General features: G+C 37.9%; 1 protein-coding gene across 1 annotated transcript in view; it reads right to left on the bottom strand.

Moving 5' to 3' along the window:
- ADGRV1 (adhesion G protein-coupled receptor V1) overlaps positions 1-14,446 on the bottom strand; it is a gene marked incomplete at its 3' end in the record, with an annotated part of 235,235 nt that extends 220,789 nt beyond the window's left edge. The window contains exon 1 of the mRNA XM_007467398.1: positions 14,316-14,446. Within this exon, the coding sequence (XP_007467460.1) occupies positions 14,316-14,446 (131 nt within the window). The remainder of the gene's footprint in view (positions 1-14,315) is intronic.
- Between the last annotated feature and the right edge of the window lie 491 nt (positions 14,447-14,937).

Raw genomic sequence — 14,937 nt, 5'->3', positions numbered from 1 at the left:
AACCTAAAGAAAAAAGGTGGGGAAAGGTTCTCTCAGTCACTTTGTGTGAGTTTCTTTCTATTCTGTACCTAGTTATTGAATATCATCTGTTTTTACTGAGCAGGTAGGTGCTTGTATTTTCTAAATGAATTATTTGCACTCATGGCAGGTAAGGGAGAGAGGTTCATGATATAAACCCATAGGTTTCGACCAAAAGAAGCCTAGAGATGTGTGTTTTTTAGTCTAAACTGTGTTTACAAAATAACACTAAAAGAATTTTTGCCAAGATCAAATGTGAAGATTCTGCATTTTAAAAAATGGATTTCTAGACTATTTTGAAAAATTACAGAACTGGCAAATCTGAGTCCACATTTTTACATGACATCAATTGGCTGGATCTGTCCAGCAGCTGTTATTTAGACAGACAATTTGCTCTCCAGTACCCTGCCAATGTCTCCTCAGACTATTTATGCCAATCAAAGGTAGAAAAACAAGCAAAAGTGTGTGCCCACACATACATATGGATACACACACTCACATATTTGCAGACTGCCTCCCTGCAGTTTCAGGAATTTGATTTTATAAGACAACAGGAAAGCATTCCTGTTATACCTAAAGATCCTGCTATAGATGCTATGAAGCCTGTAGCTGGACACTGCCAAGGCCTCTGGGGGTTATGAGCCCCTAGATGCCTCTAAAGCAGGAGGTAAGTACTGGCTCTGGAGTCATACATGGGCTCTACTCTAGTCTCAACCATCTTCCCAGCTGGGTGACTTTGGACAAATCAATTCACTTCTCTGGGCCTCAAGTTCCCTCAACTGTTAAAGGGAGGAAAGAAGAACAGCTACAGCACTGGGGTAGTTGTAAGGTTCAGGGGAAGGAATTCATCCCAGCATGCCACCAAGTGCCAGATTCCAGGCTCTAGGCCTTCAACGTCCATATGGTCAAGAGACCAAAAGAAATAGATTGGGTATCCTAGACTGCCCGTGTAAAGACCATCCTCCCACCCACCCACCCTCACAGCAGCAACAATAGAATGAAAGGAGGATGTTTGTGGTAAATGCAAACCTTGAGAACCTAGGAAAGTTCAAAAAGCACAATGAAAACCCATCATGGGTTCTAACTTCAAGGTCAGAAGGGGAATGAACTGCAACACGGTATTTGAAGAACAAAATAGTGGGGTTCCTGATGTTCCTGGATGACCTGAAAAACTTGAACCACAGTATCAACTACCTCTACAACACTGTACCTGGCATGGGAAGCATAGGTAGAAGGGAGGTCTGGAAATGTGGGAAATGCCCACCCTCCTGGTCCAACCTATCAACCCAGAAAGAGAGTACTTTTCAGAGTTAGAAGAATCGGTTTGTATTCTATCTGTAGTAAAGTGAGGTTCCTCCTGAGGAAAAACAAAAAAAGGGTAGAAAAACAGAAGTCAGACCAAGAGGCCCTGAAGGTGTCTTGAGGTCAAAACCCCTGCCACAACCGCTTTGTGCCAGAGCCCAGTGATATCTTCAGGCTTAAACACTATACACCTTTAACCACCTGGCTTCTGCTGGGTCATCACCATGACTTTATATCATGATTTCGTAAATAAATATTTATCATTTTCATAATGAAATAGAAAAACAAAACACATAATTTAACTAATTAAAGTCAATACTTTATTCTGATTTTCTTTAATTTTTACCAAATGTCTTTTTTCTATTCCAGGATCTCATCCAGGGTACCATGTTACATTTAGTGGTCATGTTTTCTTAGGCTCCTCTTGGCTGTGACAGTTTCTCAGACTTTTCTTATTTCTGATGACCTGGGCAGTTTTGAAAAGTACTGGCCAGGTATTCTGTAGAATGTTCTTCAACTGAAATTCATCTGATGACTTTCTCATAATTAGACTGGGGTTATGGGGAAGACTTCAGACATAGTGACACTCTCATCACATGGTGTCCAAGGTACATTCTATCAAAATGACATCACTGTTGCTGCCACCCTTGATTGCCTGACTGAGGTACTATTTGTCAGATTCTCCACTGCATAGTTACTAGCCCCTGCCTCTGCCCCTTTCCATACTATACTCTTTGGAAGGATGTCACTATGTACAGCCAACTACCCTTTTATTTTTTAAGCTTCTTATTGCTTTCCTTTAAATCAAACAAGTTCAACTTCCTTTCATCCATCCATCCACTTATTAAAACTATATCAAGCATCAAAACATTTTCTACAGTATTGTAAATCTGTAATAACTTGTCTATAGAATCTAATTGAAAGATGCAGATACTTCCATATGTATCCTTGGAAGATATGTATCTTTCAGGGATACATATGGAAGTCTAATAGAATAAAATATAGGGTCATTATGAAGATATGTAGCCAAATGGTTGGTTAATTAGCAATTTCAGATTTTGCTCCTCAATTTCTTTGAAGTTATATGTGCATAAGCTCATTACTGCTTCTGTTAATAAAACTCTTGAGTCACTTCAGGCAGTCACTTAACCTTGTGAGTCTACTTTCCTCATCTGTAAAATGAAGTAATAAGTCTACTGACTTTATCTGGCTAATTTGACCTTGGATTTATTTACCAAGTCCACAAATTTTCTGTTTTTGAATTCACCTATTTTTTCTTTAATCTTTACCAATTTCTCTATCCTGACTGGTTTATTATAGTATTTTTTGAAGATTCATAAATTAAAAATTATTTTAGTTTTCATTACTCCTTAGCCTCTACAGCTATGGTTTTGCTACAGGAATAGCTGTGGCTGCATCTCATAGGTTTTGATAAGCTAAGTTTTTGCTGTTATGATATTCTAAAAATTTTATTACTGCAGATATTAGTTCCTCGGTAAAACAAGGATTACTTAGAAGAGCTGGGTTTTCTCGTTTCCAAGCAGAAGGGAGGTTTTTTAAAATTTATTATCACTTTTACTTTTGTTTTAATAAAAAGTAGGCTTTTATTTAATTTTGTTCATAACATTCTGTTTTCTGTTAATCCCTTTCACTTATTAAGTTTGAAACAAAACTGAACAGTGTGAGCTAAACAATATATGGGGGAAAAAAAAAGAAAAAAGGGGGGAAAAAAGCCTTTAGTTCTTTGGTCTCACCAAAATTTTGTTAAGGTAAAGTAAATAGCTTCTTTAAAGTAACTACACTGCCTAAATATGTCATGTTCAGATGAATTAGGTAAAATGATAGAAAATCACCTATGGTCCAGATGAGTAATTCCTCTTTCCCATTTGTAAGGTATTACATGCCATGCAATCTGTTACAACTGCCAGGAATCCTCTTCTAATTTAAACAAATTTAGATACTCAACCCCTTCAATTAACAATTTTCCATAGGGCCTCAAGAACTGTTCAAAATTTTAACGTTAAAACAAAATTAATTTGAAACCAAAATGTCTGAACACCTTCTACTCTTCCTTCAACTTCCATAGTCCTCAGCAACTTTGAAACTTGCAAAACTTAAGACTGGATTACAAACATTTCCATCCCAAAAAGTTTGAAGCCAATGACCTTTCAATATTAATTTATTTATCCATCTGTCTCACACACACTGTACTTGTGAGAAATAGATTTAATGTCACCTCAGTATGCTACCATGTTTTGTCGATATACTTGTATCCCTAAGGGAAATCACTGAGATTAAGCTTCTCACACTGTCCAATTACACAGAATGGTTTACAAATAAAAAGCAGCATGATAAAGCCAAAAATCCATTTCGATAAATCTCTACAACACTTTGTAGATTACAAAAGTATCCCTATCAAGCAGGTCAAAACTTTCCAAATGCTAAAATACTCTTCACTGAACTCATTATATACTGTTAAACACCCTCCGGAAGTGCCACTAACTCCAGAGTAAACTCATTTCAGGCTGGATTTTGACTAATGTTCTGATAGATGGTATTAACGTTATAACATCTATCAAAGCATCATTTCAAATTTCTATGTCAAAGTTTGACATTTTTCCAGTTCAGGAAAAGCCCAGGAGTTTATCATTAATAGATCGCTGAGATGGGTCTGAGCTGTATAAAACATTTTGAAAGATCTTCTGATTTTTCATTATAAATATTTGTTAGGTTTGATTTAAACTCATCTTTACAGAAAAGTAAATAACTATATTGACTTGACTCTTTCTTGCTTTCATAAACATGCTTGGTAACTATATCTGTGCTTTTCTCAAAGCATTCTTTCTTTCTTTTTTTTTTTTTTTTTGCGGTACGCGGGCCTCTCACTGTTGTGGCCTCTCCCATTGCGGAGCACAGGCTCCAGACGCGCAGGCTCAGCAGCCACGGCTCATGGGCCCAGCCGCTCCGCAGCATGTGGGATCTTCCCATACCAAGGCACAAACCCGTGTCCCCTGCATCGGCAGGCGGGCTCTCAACCACTGCGCCACCAGGGAAGCCCTCAAAGCATTCTTTCTAACTCATCTAATTTTTTTCTTTTCTTACCTTAAACTTCCACTCTTTTGGGCCTTTCATGGCCATGATCCACTGCCTACACGTATTCCAAAATTAAATATTTCTCTTCTTTCTTCCTCTTAAAGGATATAGTGTTTGTTGTTTGAAATGTAGCCCAAACTCTATTTCAGTGCTATGCTGGGCATTGGGAGGATGACAGAGTTAGATTTGATTAAAATTTTCTTACGGCTATGACATAATGAAAATTATTAATTCCTTGGAATCCTTAGTATGTAATAAGTATGAACTAGTCCAAAACAACCATGGTGCAAATATGTCACCATGCCATTATTTCTCCAAATTAAATTAAATCCTACTCAAGGCTCCATGCACCATGCTAAAAGGAAATCCAGTTTTACCTCTTGGAGGCTCTTTACTTGCATGCTACAAGAATTCGAGTGGATTATGCATTCCTAAAAAAGGTCTGGTGGGGCTTCCCTGGTGGCACAGTGGTTGAGAATCTGCCTGCTAATGCAGGGGACACGGGTTTGAGCCCTGGTCTGGGAAGATCCCACATGCCACAGAGCAACTAGGCCCGTGAGCCACAACTACTGAGCCTGCGCATCTGGAGCCTGTGCTCCGCAACAAGAGAGGCCGCGATAGTCAGAGGCCCGCGCACTGCGATGAAGAGTGGCCCCCGCTTGCCACAACTAGAGAAAGCCCTCGCACAGAAACGAAGACCCAACACAGCAAAAATAAATAAATAAATTACTAAACTCCTACCCCCAACATCTTCTTTAAAAAAAAAAAAAAGGTCTGGTGTCTCGCAGGCTCTAGTGCTCCAGCTGCCACTGAGCCTCAGAACCCTGTACCCTGTCTGAACCTGGTCCTCCTCCATCTGCCTGGACCTGCTGCCTCAGGCTGTGGCCCTCATGCCACACTGCTCCGAGCTCCCAGCACAGGTCAGCACCACCTTTCAGAGCAGGGCTACTGCGCGGACTGTACCACTTCTTCAGCCCACAGAGTCCCTAACCAGCTCCCTCCAGCAACAGAGTTTACTGTCAAGTCCTCTCAAGAGCTTAGTCTTTTCGTTCATGAACACAAGTTTGCAAGAGCTCAAAGGAAACCCATGTGCAGCACGTGGACCCTATTGCTGTACTGTGGCTGTGTCTAACATTCATTCATCACTCAACAACATTCAAAAAATACTTACTGAGTCTCTGCTATGTGCCAGGCATTGTCTAAGGCCTGAGCACACAGCAGTTAACGTGACCAAAATCAAAACATTAACATCTTGAGTTTCTTCCTAGGTAAAGGAAAGGTAAATCCTCTTTAGATCAGTTTTTGCCTCCCAACTATGCACTCCACATGGATGTGTAAACAGTTACTGGAAAATGGATTGTACATCTTAGTAAATTCAAAATTAAACTAAGGTTTATTCTTCTTTGCTTTCATTACTGCATCAGAATGCCTATTAATACTAACTGCCCACATTTAAAATTTTATATTTCGAACACTTTAGGGATTTTATTTCCCTTCCCTCAAAATTCCCTCTCTTCCTCCATCACCAATGACTGTCTCCCAAAATGGAACACCCATACTGCTAAGAATAATCCACCACCTATGCTTCTGACCCTATTCGTTCATGCTTCCTTAAGACTTTACCCCTATTAGTCTCTCTACCTCTTCTCTACCTTTTCTCTTCTCCCTCTCCTTCCTTCTCTCCAGCCCTCCCTGTGCCCCAGACGCAGTCAAACAATACCTAGTCCTCAACCTTGCTTGCTCGTCAAGCTTCTACCTCAACTCTATCCTTCCCTTCAATAACAAATTTAAACTTTCCCTCTTAGCAATCTCAACTTTTCCTAACCCCTATAAAAGACTCCCAAGTCCAACTCTTAAATTCTCATGTAAGCTCCAACCAATATTCCCCAATATACTATGCAATGCTATGCCCACATTTTGATCAGACTAAAGAAACCTGTTGTGAATTATGTTTAGGAAAAAAAGTTGTATAGATACTATACATACCTTCCTAAATATTCAAAATACTTAAAGCAAACAACAAGCACCAAGATGACCTAAACACAGCAGACTTAACTTTATTTAACCCATCATCTCCCAAGCCTATAATGACCACAGAACAATTCACCCCTACTGGTATCTATGTACATCCTGAAGAACTAGACTCATATTTTCAACTACCTAGACACTTCCATCTAGCTACTCTTAGCACACTGTCTAACTTAGAGTAACTACTCAATAACCATGCATTACTGTTATTAATTCACCCAAATAATACTAACAAAACCATAGCTTCTATAAGGATGTATCAAAAAGTAGTAATTCCACCAGGTTGAAATTATTTTTAGCAACTAAGACAGGAATTCACTTTAAATGTCTCTGATTAGTTGACTTCTTAAATCATTTACAGTTCCCTAATGGCTAGTTAAGTAATGAGCCATCAGCAGTTATACCTTTCCTTTAGCAGATCTCTAGTTACTTTAGCCCTTTATATTGGTTTGCTTAACCTCTCTGCAATTTAGAGTAAACAATTTAAACTATTTTGTCATTAATACAGTAACACCAGTAGATAATCCTTGTGCAAAGACCTATTTTTTAAGAAGTATTGCATCAGAGCAATATGAAGTCCTTAAACATTTTTTATAAAAATATTTATAGGCATGAGAAAACGTTCAAGGTTCAAAAGTAGGATGAATACAATATTACACTATGAGAGTATTTTTATTTTTAAATGTCCGTGTTCAAAAATAGTAGTTACATGAATATATAACATGGCTGGTATGAGTCTACTATCATAGAAAGTTGGAACTGAAGTGCATTATTCTACTTTAAAATTGGATGAGGGCACTTGCAACAGGTTACAGATAGCTGCCAATTCTTTGCCACTCCCTTTGACGGTGGAATCTAATTCCTCTTTTCTTGAATCTTGCCAATAAAATGTAGCATAAATGTGACATTCTGGATCTTCTGAGGTTAGGTCATAAAAAGTTTTGAAGCTTCTGCCCAGTCCTCTTGGAATGCTTGCCCCAGCAGAAGCCAACCACAATTTAGGACATGTGCCTCCCTTGAGACTGCCATGGTTTGAGGAAGCCCAGGCTAGGCACATGGAAAGGCTGCAAGGAAAGAGAGATACCTAGACAGCTTCTAGTTGTCCACACATGCCATGTCCAGACATGACCTCACAAGTCAGACCAGATATATGAGTAATTAAGTGTCAGATGACTCATCCTCAGCTACTATCTGGCTTTAATTCTTTGGTGAATCCCAAGCAAGATGACCCCTCAGCCCTTCAAACCCCAGAGCTGTGAGAGATAATCATAAATTAATTTCAGCCACTAAATTTTGGGATGGTTCATTTATGCAGCAATAGACAACTTGAATATCTCTGTTCATGATCCTGCCATTTTAATATATATTAATTCCCCAAATCAAATATAATGTGTCACTTTAGTTCTTATTACATAATTATTTAAAAGAATGAAGAACATCATATTATGAAATATTATAGTCTATTTTAACTGAATTTTATGCTACAGTATGTTAACCTAAAACATAATACTTTATGTAAAAAGTAAATACTAAACATACACACACATTTATGTATACAAGTGAGTATCCACATAGAAAAGTACTGAAAGAACAGTGGTCAGCTTCAGGTAAAAAAAATTTGAAGTGATTTTGCTGTTTCTTTGTGCTTTTCTACATTTTCCATAGTTACCGCATTTGAATATGTTTTACTTTGGTCATTTCTGATCCTGTTTTTGTTTTGGGGGGCTTTTTTTAAAAAAATAAGTTTATTTATTTATTTATTTATTTGCTTATCTCTTTATTTATTTTTGGCTGCATTGGGTCTTCGTTGCTGCGTGGGTTTCTCTAGTTGCGGCGATCAGGGGCTACTATTCACTGTGGTGTGCAGGATTCTCAGTGCGGTGGCTTCTCTTGTTGCAGAGCACGGGCTCTTGGCACACGGGTTTCAGTAGCTATGGCACACAAGCTCAGTAGTTGTGGCTCGTGGGCTCTAGAGTGCAGGCCAGTGGTTGTGGCGCACAGGCTTAGTTGCTCCACGGCATGTGGGATCTTCCCAGACCAGGGCTCGAACCCGTGTCCCATGCATTGGCAGGCAGATTCTTAATCACTGCACCACCAGGGAAGTCCCTGATCCTGTTTTTGAAAAGCAAAATATAGATCTCTGAAACTAAACCCGAAAACTAAGATCATTTAATACCCCCATCCTAACACTTGAATTGTGGATATAAATCTCCAGGGCTTAATTATAATCCAAGAATTACAACCTTAGAATTCTGTGAATGTATTCTCAACCCATTATCAAAATACGGAACTTATAGATATGTTTAGTACCCAAGTGTGTTTATAAAACAAAAAAGGCAGAAACATCATTTAATCAAAATAAGAATACAAACAAATCTCTCATCATCTCTGTACCTTTCCTGTTTTCTTCCTTATGCTCCATTCTCCATTTTCTTCTTTCAGCTGCATTACATGACTTGAGAAGAGAACACAGTTCCCCCCACACACGTGTATTTCACATCCTTCTATGAAATCCTTTATACCCAAAACTCACCTTTGAAGAAAATTCACAAGTGAAAGGAAACCTTTAATAGAATTCACTGTGTGTATCAACTACAATATCTTTCATCTCTTGACTTTGCCTTAGGAGATCTGGTGTCACGAATTGAAATACAGGGAGTCTTTTTCTCATAATGCAATGACTCCCTCAGACTTGCTCCTTTTTTTATTTTGCCTTTGATCGATGTGTCCAGGGTACAGAATACTCTGAAGTTATACTACCCACTCGGCCCTCACTTTCTAGCATGGTAATTGTCCCTTCCTTCCATCATAAAATTTATCAGATTAATTGGCTTTTTTAAAAAGATGTATCACTTTTCAGTCTGAATTTTTTTTTACAACTCATGAAAGACAATACTTTCTTTGTTAATTCTTATTCTTTCAACTTTAAATTTTAACTTCATCCTATTTTAAATCCCGAGTGCCATTTACACTTACAAAATCCACTGAGAAGGTTGAGGTTGTGAGAAAGTAGTTAGATGAGGAGTGAAGGGTTTACAAAAATTGGCTTACTTGAATTTCTCTTCTAACTTGGACTTGCTTTCCCGTTATCAGAGCACAACCCCTCCCACTCTAAATATCTCCCATTTCCCTAAGTTCAGCAACCTCCTATAACGCTTTAAATACACTCTTGTGGTTTAGGATATACTAGAAAGCTAGCAATACAAAATGTGACTGAAAGAGCAGGTGGACACTTCCTGCTTCTTGAGTCACCTTCTCATGCAGCCTCCTCACGCCACATACGTCCGGTTTTCCTTCTCACTCACTAGGTACCCTTCAGCCTCTTTTGCTGGATCCCTATTGTTTTCCTGATGTCTGCGTGACTGAATATTCCAGTTCTCAGGCCCAGACCTCTTCTCCATCTACACTCACTCTCACTGTGATCTCATTCACCTCACTGCTTTAAACATAAGTCTTCCAAATTTACATCTCCAGCCAAACCTCACCCTAAATTTGGGGCAAAGATGTCGATCAGACTATTTGACACCTCAAGGTGTAGGTAATCTTTCAATCTAATTTTAATTTTCAAAATATGTAACTCGTTTCTTTGAATACAAGCTCAAACCTATAGCATAACAAGGTATATTCAAAGAATTCTCACCTCCGTCCACCTATTCCTTTCTTCCCCCTATAGGAAACCATTTTTACTAGCCCTGGAATTATATTGCTAATGTTTCTTTGGCAAACATAACTATATAGAGACAAACAAACTGAAACAAAATAAGGTAACTGTATATCAAGTGGTGATATAATCACACAGACAAAATAATTATCTCTAGTGTGTTTAGAACATAGTATTTCGACTGTCTGCCCTAAGTAGAATAAATTCTAAAGACAAATACACCTGCAAAGAAAGCTTATACTTCATTCAGTATTCTTATTGTCAGTGGTCATATCAGTATTATTTTGTTTAAATTAAATTTTTATATTGTAGAATATACATTTCAGGACCATATTTTATACATTGTAGAATATATTTTGAAACTATAAATGTAGAATAGAACAAATAATAAGTAACTACATAAGAAAAGAAAGAAATGACAATAAAACCAAAGAAATTATACCAAGTCTATATAAGGTTAAACTTAAGCTGGAAATAGCAGTATCACTTCATGAGTTTTCTTTGTAAAAATAGGTACTTCCTGACTATTGAGCATTAAAAAGGTTTAGAAGTAATGACAAACCCAAAACAATAAGCATCAGCAGTGCCCAGATTTTTGTCTCTAAACACCATCCCCCCTTAAAAGGAACCAGGGCTCTTTAGAGGTATAACTGATGTCTGGGGAGGGAAATACACAAAATGAACCTGAACATCTCATACCAGCAAGGAAGCTACTGAAGATTAATGAGGGCATGCCAATGGGACACAAGAGGAACATGAAAGGATTCCCACTGATCAAAGATTAAAATTTTGTGCATCCAAAACGGTAATGACTGCAATTGTTTGAAACACATTGAATATATAAATCCTTACGTTCAAAAGGATACTAAAATCAATCTATCTGTCTGTCTGTCTCATTGGTCACCACTGAAAGGAACTAGGGCAACAACTCCTTACTCTGAAATTAACATTTAAGGAGAAGAATTAAATATTTATCCTGTCTATCCTGGGTAAATTCCTTTTCAGAGTAACCAAATAGCCTAGTTAAGGAAAAAGTTTTTCCTTAAAGAATTCCAGCTAATGTGGCAAGAATGACAGAGTTAGAAAAGCACCTTTTTGCAACTCCTAAAAAAATAACTAAAGACATGATCATTCATGGATGAAACAATTAGATAAAAATCAAAAAATAAAGACTCGAATATAAGACCTGAAACCATAAAACTCCTAAAAGAAAACATAGGGGGTAAGCTCCTTGACATAGGTTTTGGCAATGATTTTTTGGATTTGACATTAAAAGCAAATTCAACAAAAGCAAAAATAAGCAAGTAGGACCATATTAAACTAAAAAGCTTCTGCTTAGCAAAGGAAACCATCAAAAAAAATGAAAAGGCAACCTGCAGAATGGAAGAAAATATTTGCAAATCATATATCTGATAAGGAGTTAATACCCAAAATATATAAAGAACTCATAAGACTCAATACCAAAAAAAAAAAATCTGATTAAAAAAATGGGCAAAGGAACTAAATAGACATTTCCCAAAGAAGACATAAAAATGACCAACAGGGGGCTTCCCTGGTGGCACAGTGGTTGAGAGTCCGCCTGCCTATGCAGGGGACACAGGTTCGTGCCCCGGTCCGGGAAGATCCCACATGCCGCAGAGCGGCTGGGCCCGTGAGCCATGGCCGCTGAGCCTGCGCGTCCGGAGCCTGTGCTCCGCAACGGGAGAGGCCACAACAGTGAGAGGCCCGCGTACCACAAAAAAAAAAAAAAAAAATGACCAACAGGTACATGAAAATATGCTCAACATCATTAATCACATACTGTTAGAATGGCTATAATCAAAAAAGACAAGACGTGTTGAGAAGGATGTGCACTGTTGGAGGGAATGTAAATTGGTGCAGCCACTGTAGAAAACATTAAAAAGTTTCCTCAAAAAGATTAAAAATAGAACCACCATATGATCCAGCAATTCCACCTTTGCGTATATATCTGAAGGAAAAAAATTAACTATATCATAGAGATATCTGCACCCCTATGTTCACTGCAGCATTATTTACAATAGCCAAAACATGGAAATAACCTAAGTGTCCATCAATGAATGAATGGATAAAGAAAATGTTTACATATATAGATATATAGATATATATAGATATATATAGATATATAGTGGAATATTATTCAGCCATAAAAAAGAAGGAAATTCTTCCATTTAGACAACATGGATGGACCATGAGGACTTTATGCTAAATGAAACAAGTCATACTTAGAAAGATAAATACTGCACAGTCTTACTTACATGTGGAATCTTAAAAAACAAACTCAGAAACAAAACACATCAGTGGTTGCCAGAGGCGGGTAGGGGTGGAAATGGGTGAAGGTGTTCAAAAAGTATAAACTCCCAGTTATAAAATAAGTCCTGGGGATGTAATACACAGCATGGTGACTACAGTTGACAATATATTCAAAACTTGCTAAGAGAGTAGATCTTAAAAGTTCTCATCATAAGAAAAAATATTTGTAACTATGTGAGGTGATGGATGTTATCTCAACTACTGTGGTGATCATTTCGCAATATATACATATATCAAATCAGTTTGCTGTACACCTTAAACTAATACAATGTTACATGTCAATTATAAAAACTGCCGGGGGTCGGGGGGCAGTTAATGGGACACTTGTGAATGGAGGGATTGGGCTTTTACCACCCAAACCCACTGCTGACTCCTAGTATCGCTAAAGAGAGAGAACCAGACATGACCATATAAATATCATATAAAGTTCAGAGCACCACTTATGTTGCCCAAAGTACAGAACCTGAATCCAATGGAGGCTTGAAAGCTAACTCCAAGTTTACCAGGAAAGAAAATAAAACAGGGAATAGAGAAACATTAAGTATTCCAAAAAGAAAGAAACAATCAAATCCAGAACATGGACATTCTAGGGGACAAATTACCAAGTTTCTTCAACACATCAAAGGTATGGGGGAAAGGGGAGATTCAAGGGGACTTTAAGAGGCTGTCAGATAGAATATCTAAGAATTATTTACATAATAAATAGAAGACTCAAACTCTAAAAAGACATTTTTGAGACAATCAAGGAAATCTGAATATGAACTCATTACTGAATGAGACTATGGAATTATTAACTTCGTTAGGTAAGACAATAGCATTGTGGTTATGTAAGAAAATAACCACATTTTTTATAGCTTCCTTCTGTGATATGTTGAGATACATGAAACAGGTATGGCAAAATCTTGAAAACCGCCAATTCTGGGAGGTGGGTGTAAAGGGGTCCATTTTACTATTCTCTTTATGTATGTGTATGTTTGAAAGTTTTCATAATAATACATATTTACTGGCAAACCCACATAACAATTCAAAGCTCTAATTAATTTAACACTAACTCATCTTTTACCCCAACTAGGGCCTGCCTGCAAGCGGTCCTCTTAGGCAAGATCTCTTTAAAATGACGTCAGGCTAACATCCCTACTGTAAGTGTCATGGCGGGCCCTTAAGGCTTACTTCACTTTGCCCTGCTGTGGGAGGTGATGCATTCAACCTGGACACGTCCCTCCATCGTGCTGAGCCCTCTCAGAAATTATTCAGGAACTTTTTTGCTATGGTCCTCAACCACAAATCAAACTCTCCAAAGGGAGCTGAAGTCCTCCTCACCACATTTAAGATAAGGCACAGATACACCCAGGAAAGGGGACAGTCACAGTACTTCCACGGTTCTTAAAATATACATTCTCCTCAGAAATCCTCTCTCAGACTTCACTCTTTTGAATTTTTTATACGAGGAAATTTTTTAATTATGCAATAAGTTTGTTATCTTCTTTGAAATATTGAGTCTCAATAATTTCTCACAACTTGCTTTGACATTTAATATGCATATTTTTGGTGCCTCACTTGAAAATTCCAGTCTAAAAAAATGCATGAATATACTGCCATCAGGAGGTCAAAGTGGCTTTTTGCCCTTTTAAATAACCCACAAAACATACCCTCTGCCAAACTGCCATCACTTCAACAAAGTACTCCATGATAGCTAGTTTTCTTATTATTTTTTTAGTAACAACAGCAGTGTGGTAGTTTTCAAATATGGTCCCACACCTTTTTGACACTTCTCCATTGAGAGATGGGCTTATATGCCCACTTTTCTTAAATCTAAACTCTGTGGCCACTTGCCCACAGAATTCAGTGGAAGTGAATACTATACTAGCTTCCAGGCCCAAACCTTAAAACACTGACAGCTTCCACTTCCTGTCTCTTAAATACTGCTTGCTCAAGGAACTTATCACCATGCTGCGAGGAAGTCCAAGTCTCCTCATAGTGCGGTCCACGTGGAGAGGAACGAAGAGCCAGCATGAACTCGCCAGCCACTGGGAGTGAGACACCTTGGAAAAGGACCCTCCAGCTCCACGTAAGCTGTCCCAGAAAACACTGTGTGGAGCAGGACAAGCTGTGCCCACCAAGCCCTACCCAAGTTGCAGATTCATGAGCAAAATAAGTGTTTATTTTAAGCCATTAAGTTTTAGAGTGGTTGGTTGTAACTGAAGCATACATAACTGAGGGCTCCTCTGCAAGTAAGAGTACAAAATTAAATACAAAGTTGTTAGGGGCTGTTATCTCTCTTTGCATTCTCTGGCTTTCAACCTTTTTATATCCTTACGTTTAATGTGTGTCTCTTGTAAACAACATAAAATTGATTTCTATATTTTTTGGTCATTTCTGATAATCTCTGTGCTCTTACTGAACAGTTAAATTTATATTCATTTATTATAATTAGTCTTATATTTAGATTATTTTTCTGTCATATTATTTCATGGTTTTTCTGCCCTGCTCTTACAGTTTTATTA

Source organism: Lipotes vexillifer, unplaced genomic scaffold, assembly GCF_000442215.2.
Source record: "Lipotes vexillifer unplaced genomic scaffold, Lipotes_vexillifer_v1.1 scaffold1111, whole genome shotgun sequence".
Classification (NCBI taxonomy): Eukaryota; Metazoa; Chordata; class Mammalia; order Artiodactyla; family Lipotidae; genus Lipotes; species Lipotes vexillifer.
This window is presented reverse-complemented; position numbering and strand designations above follow the sequence as displayed.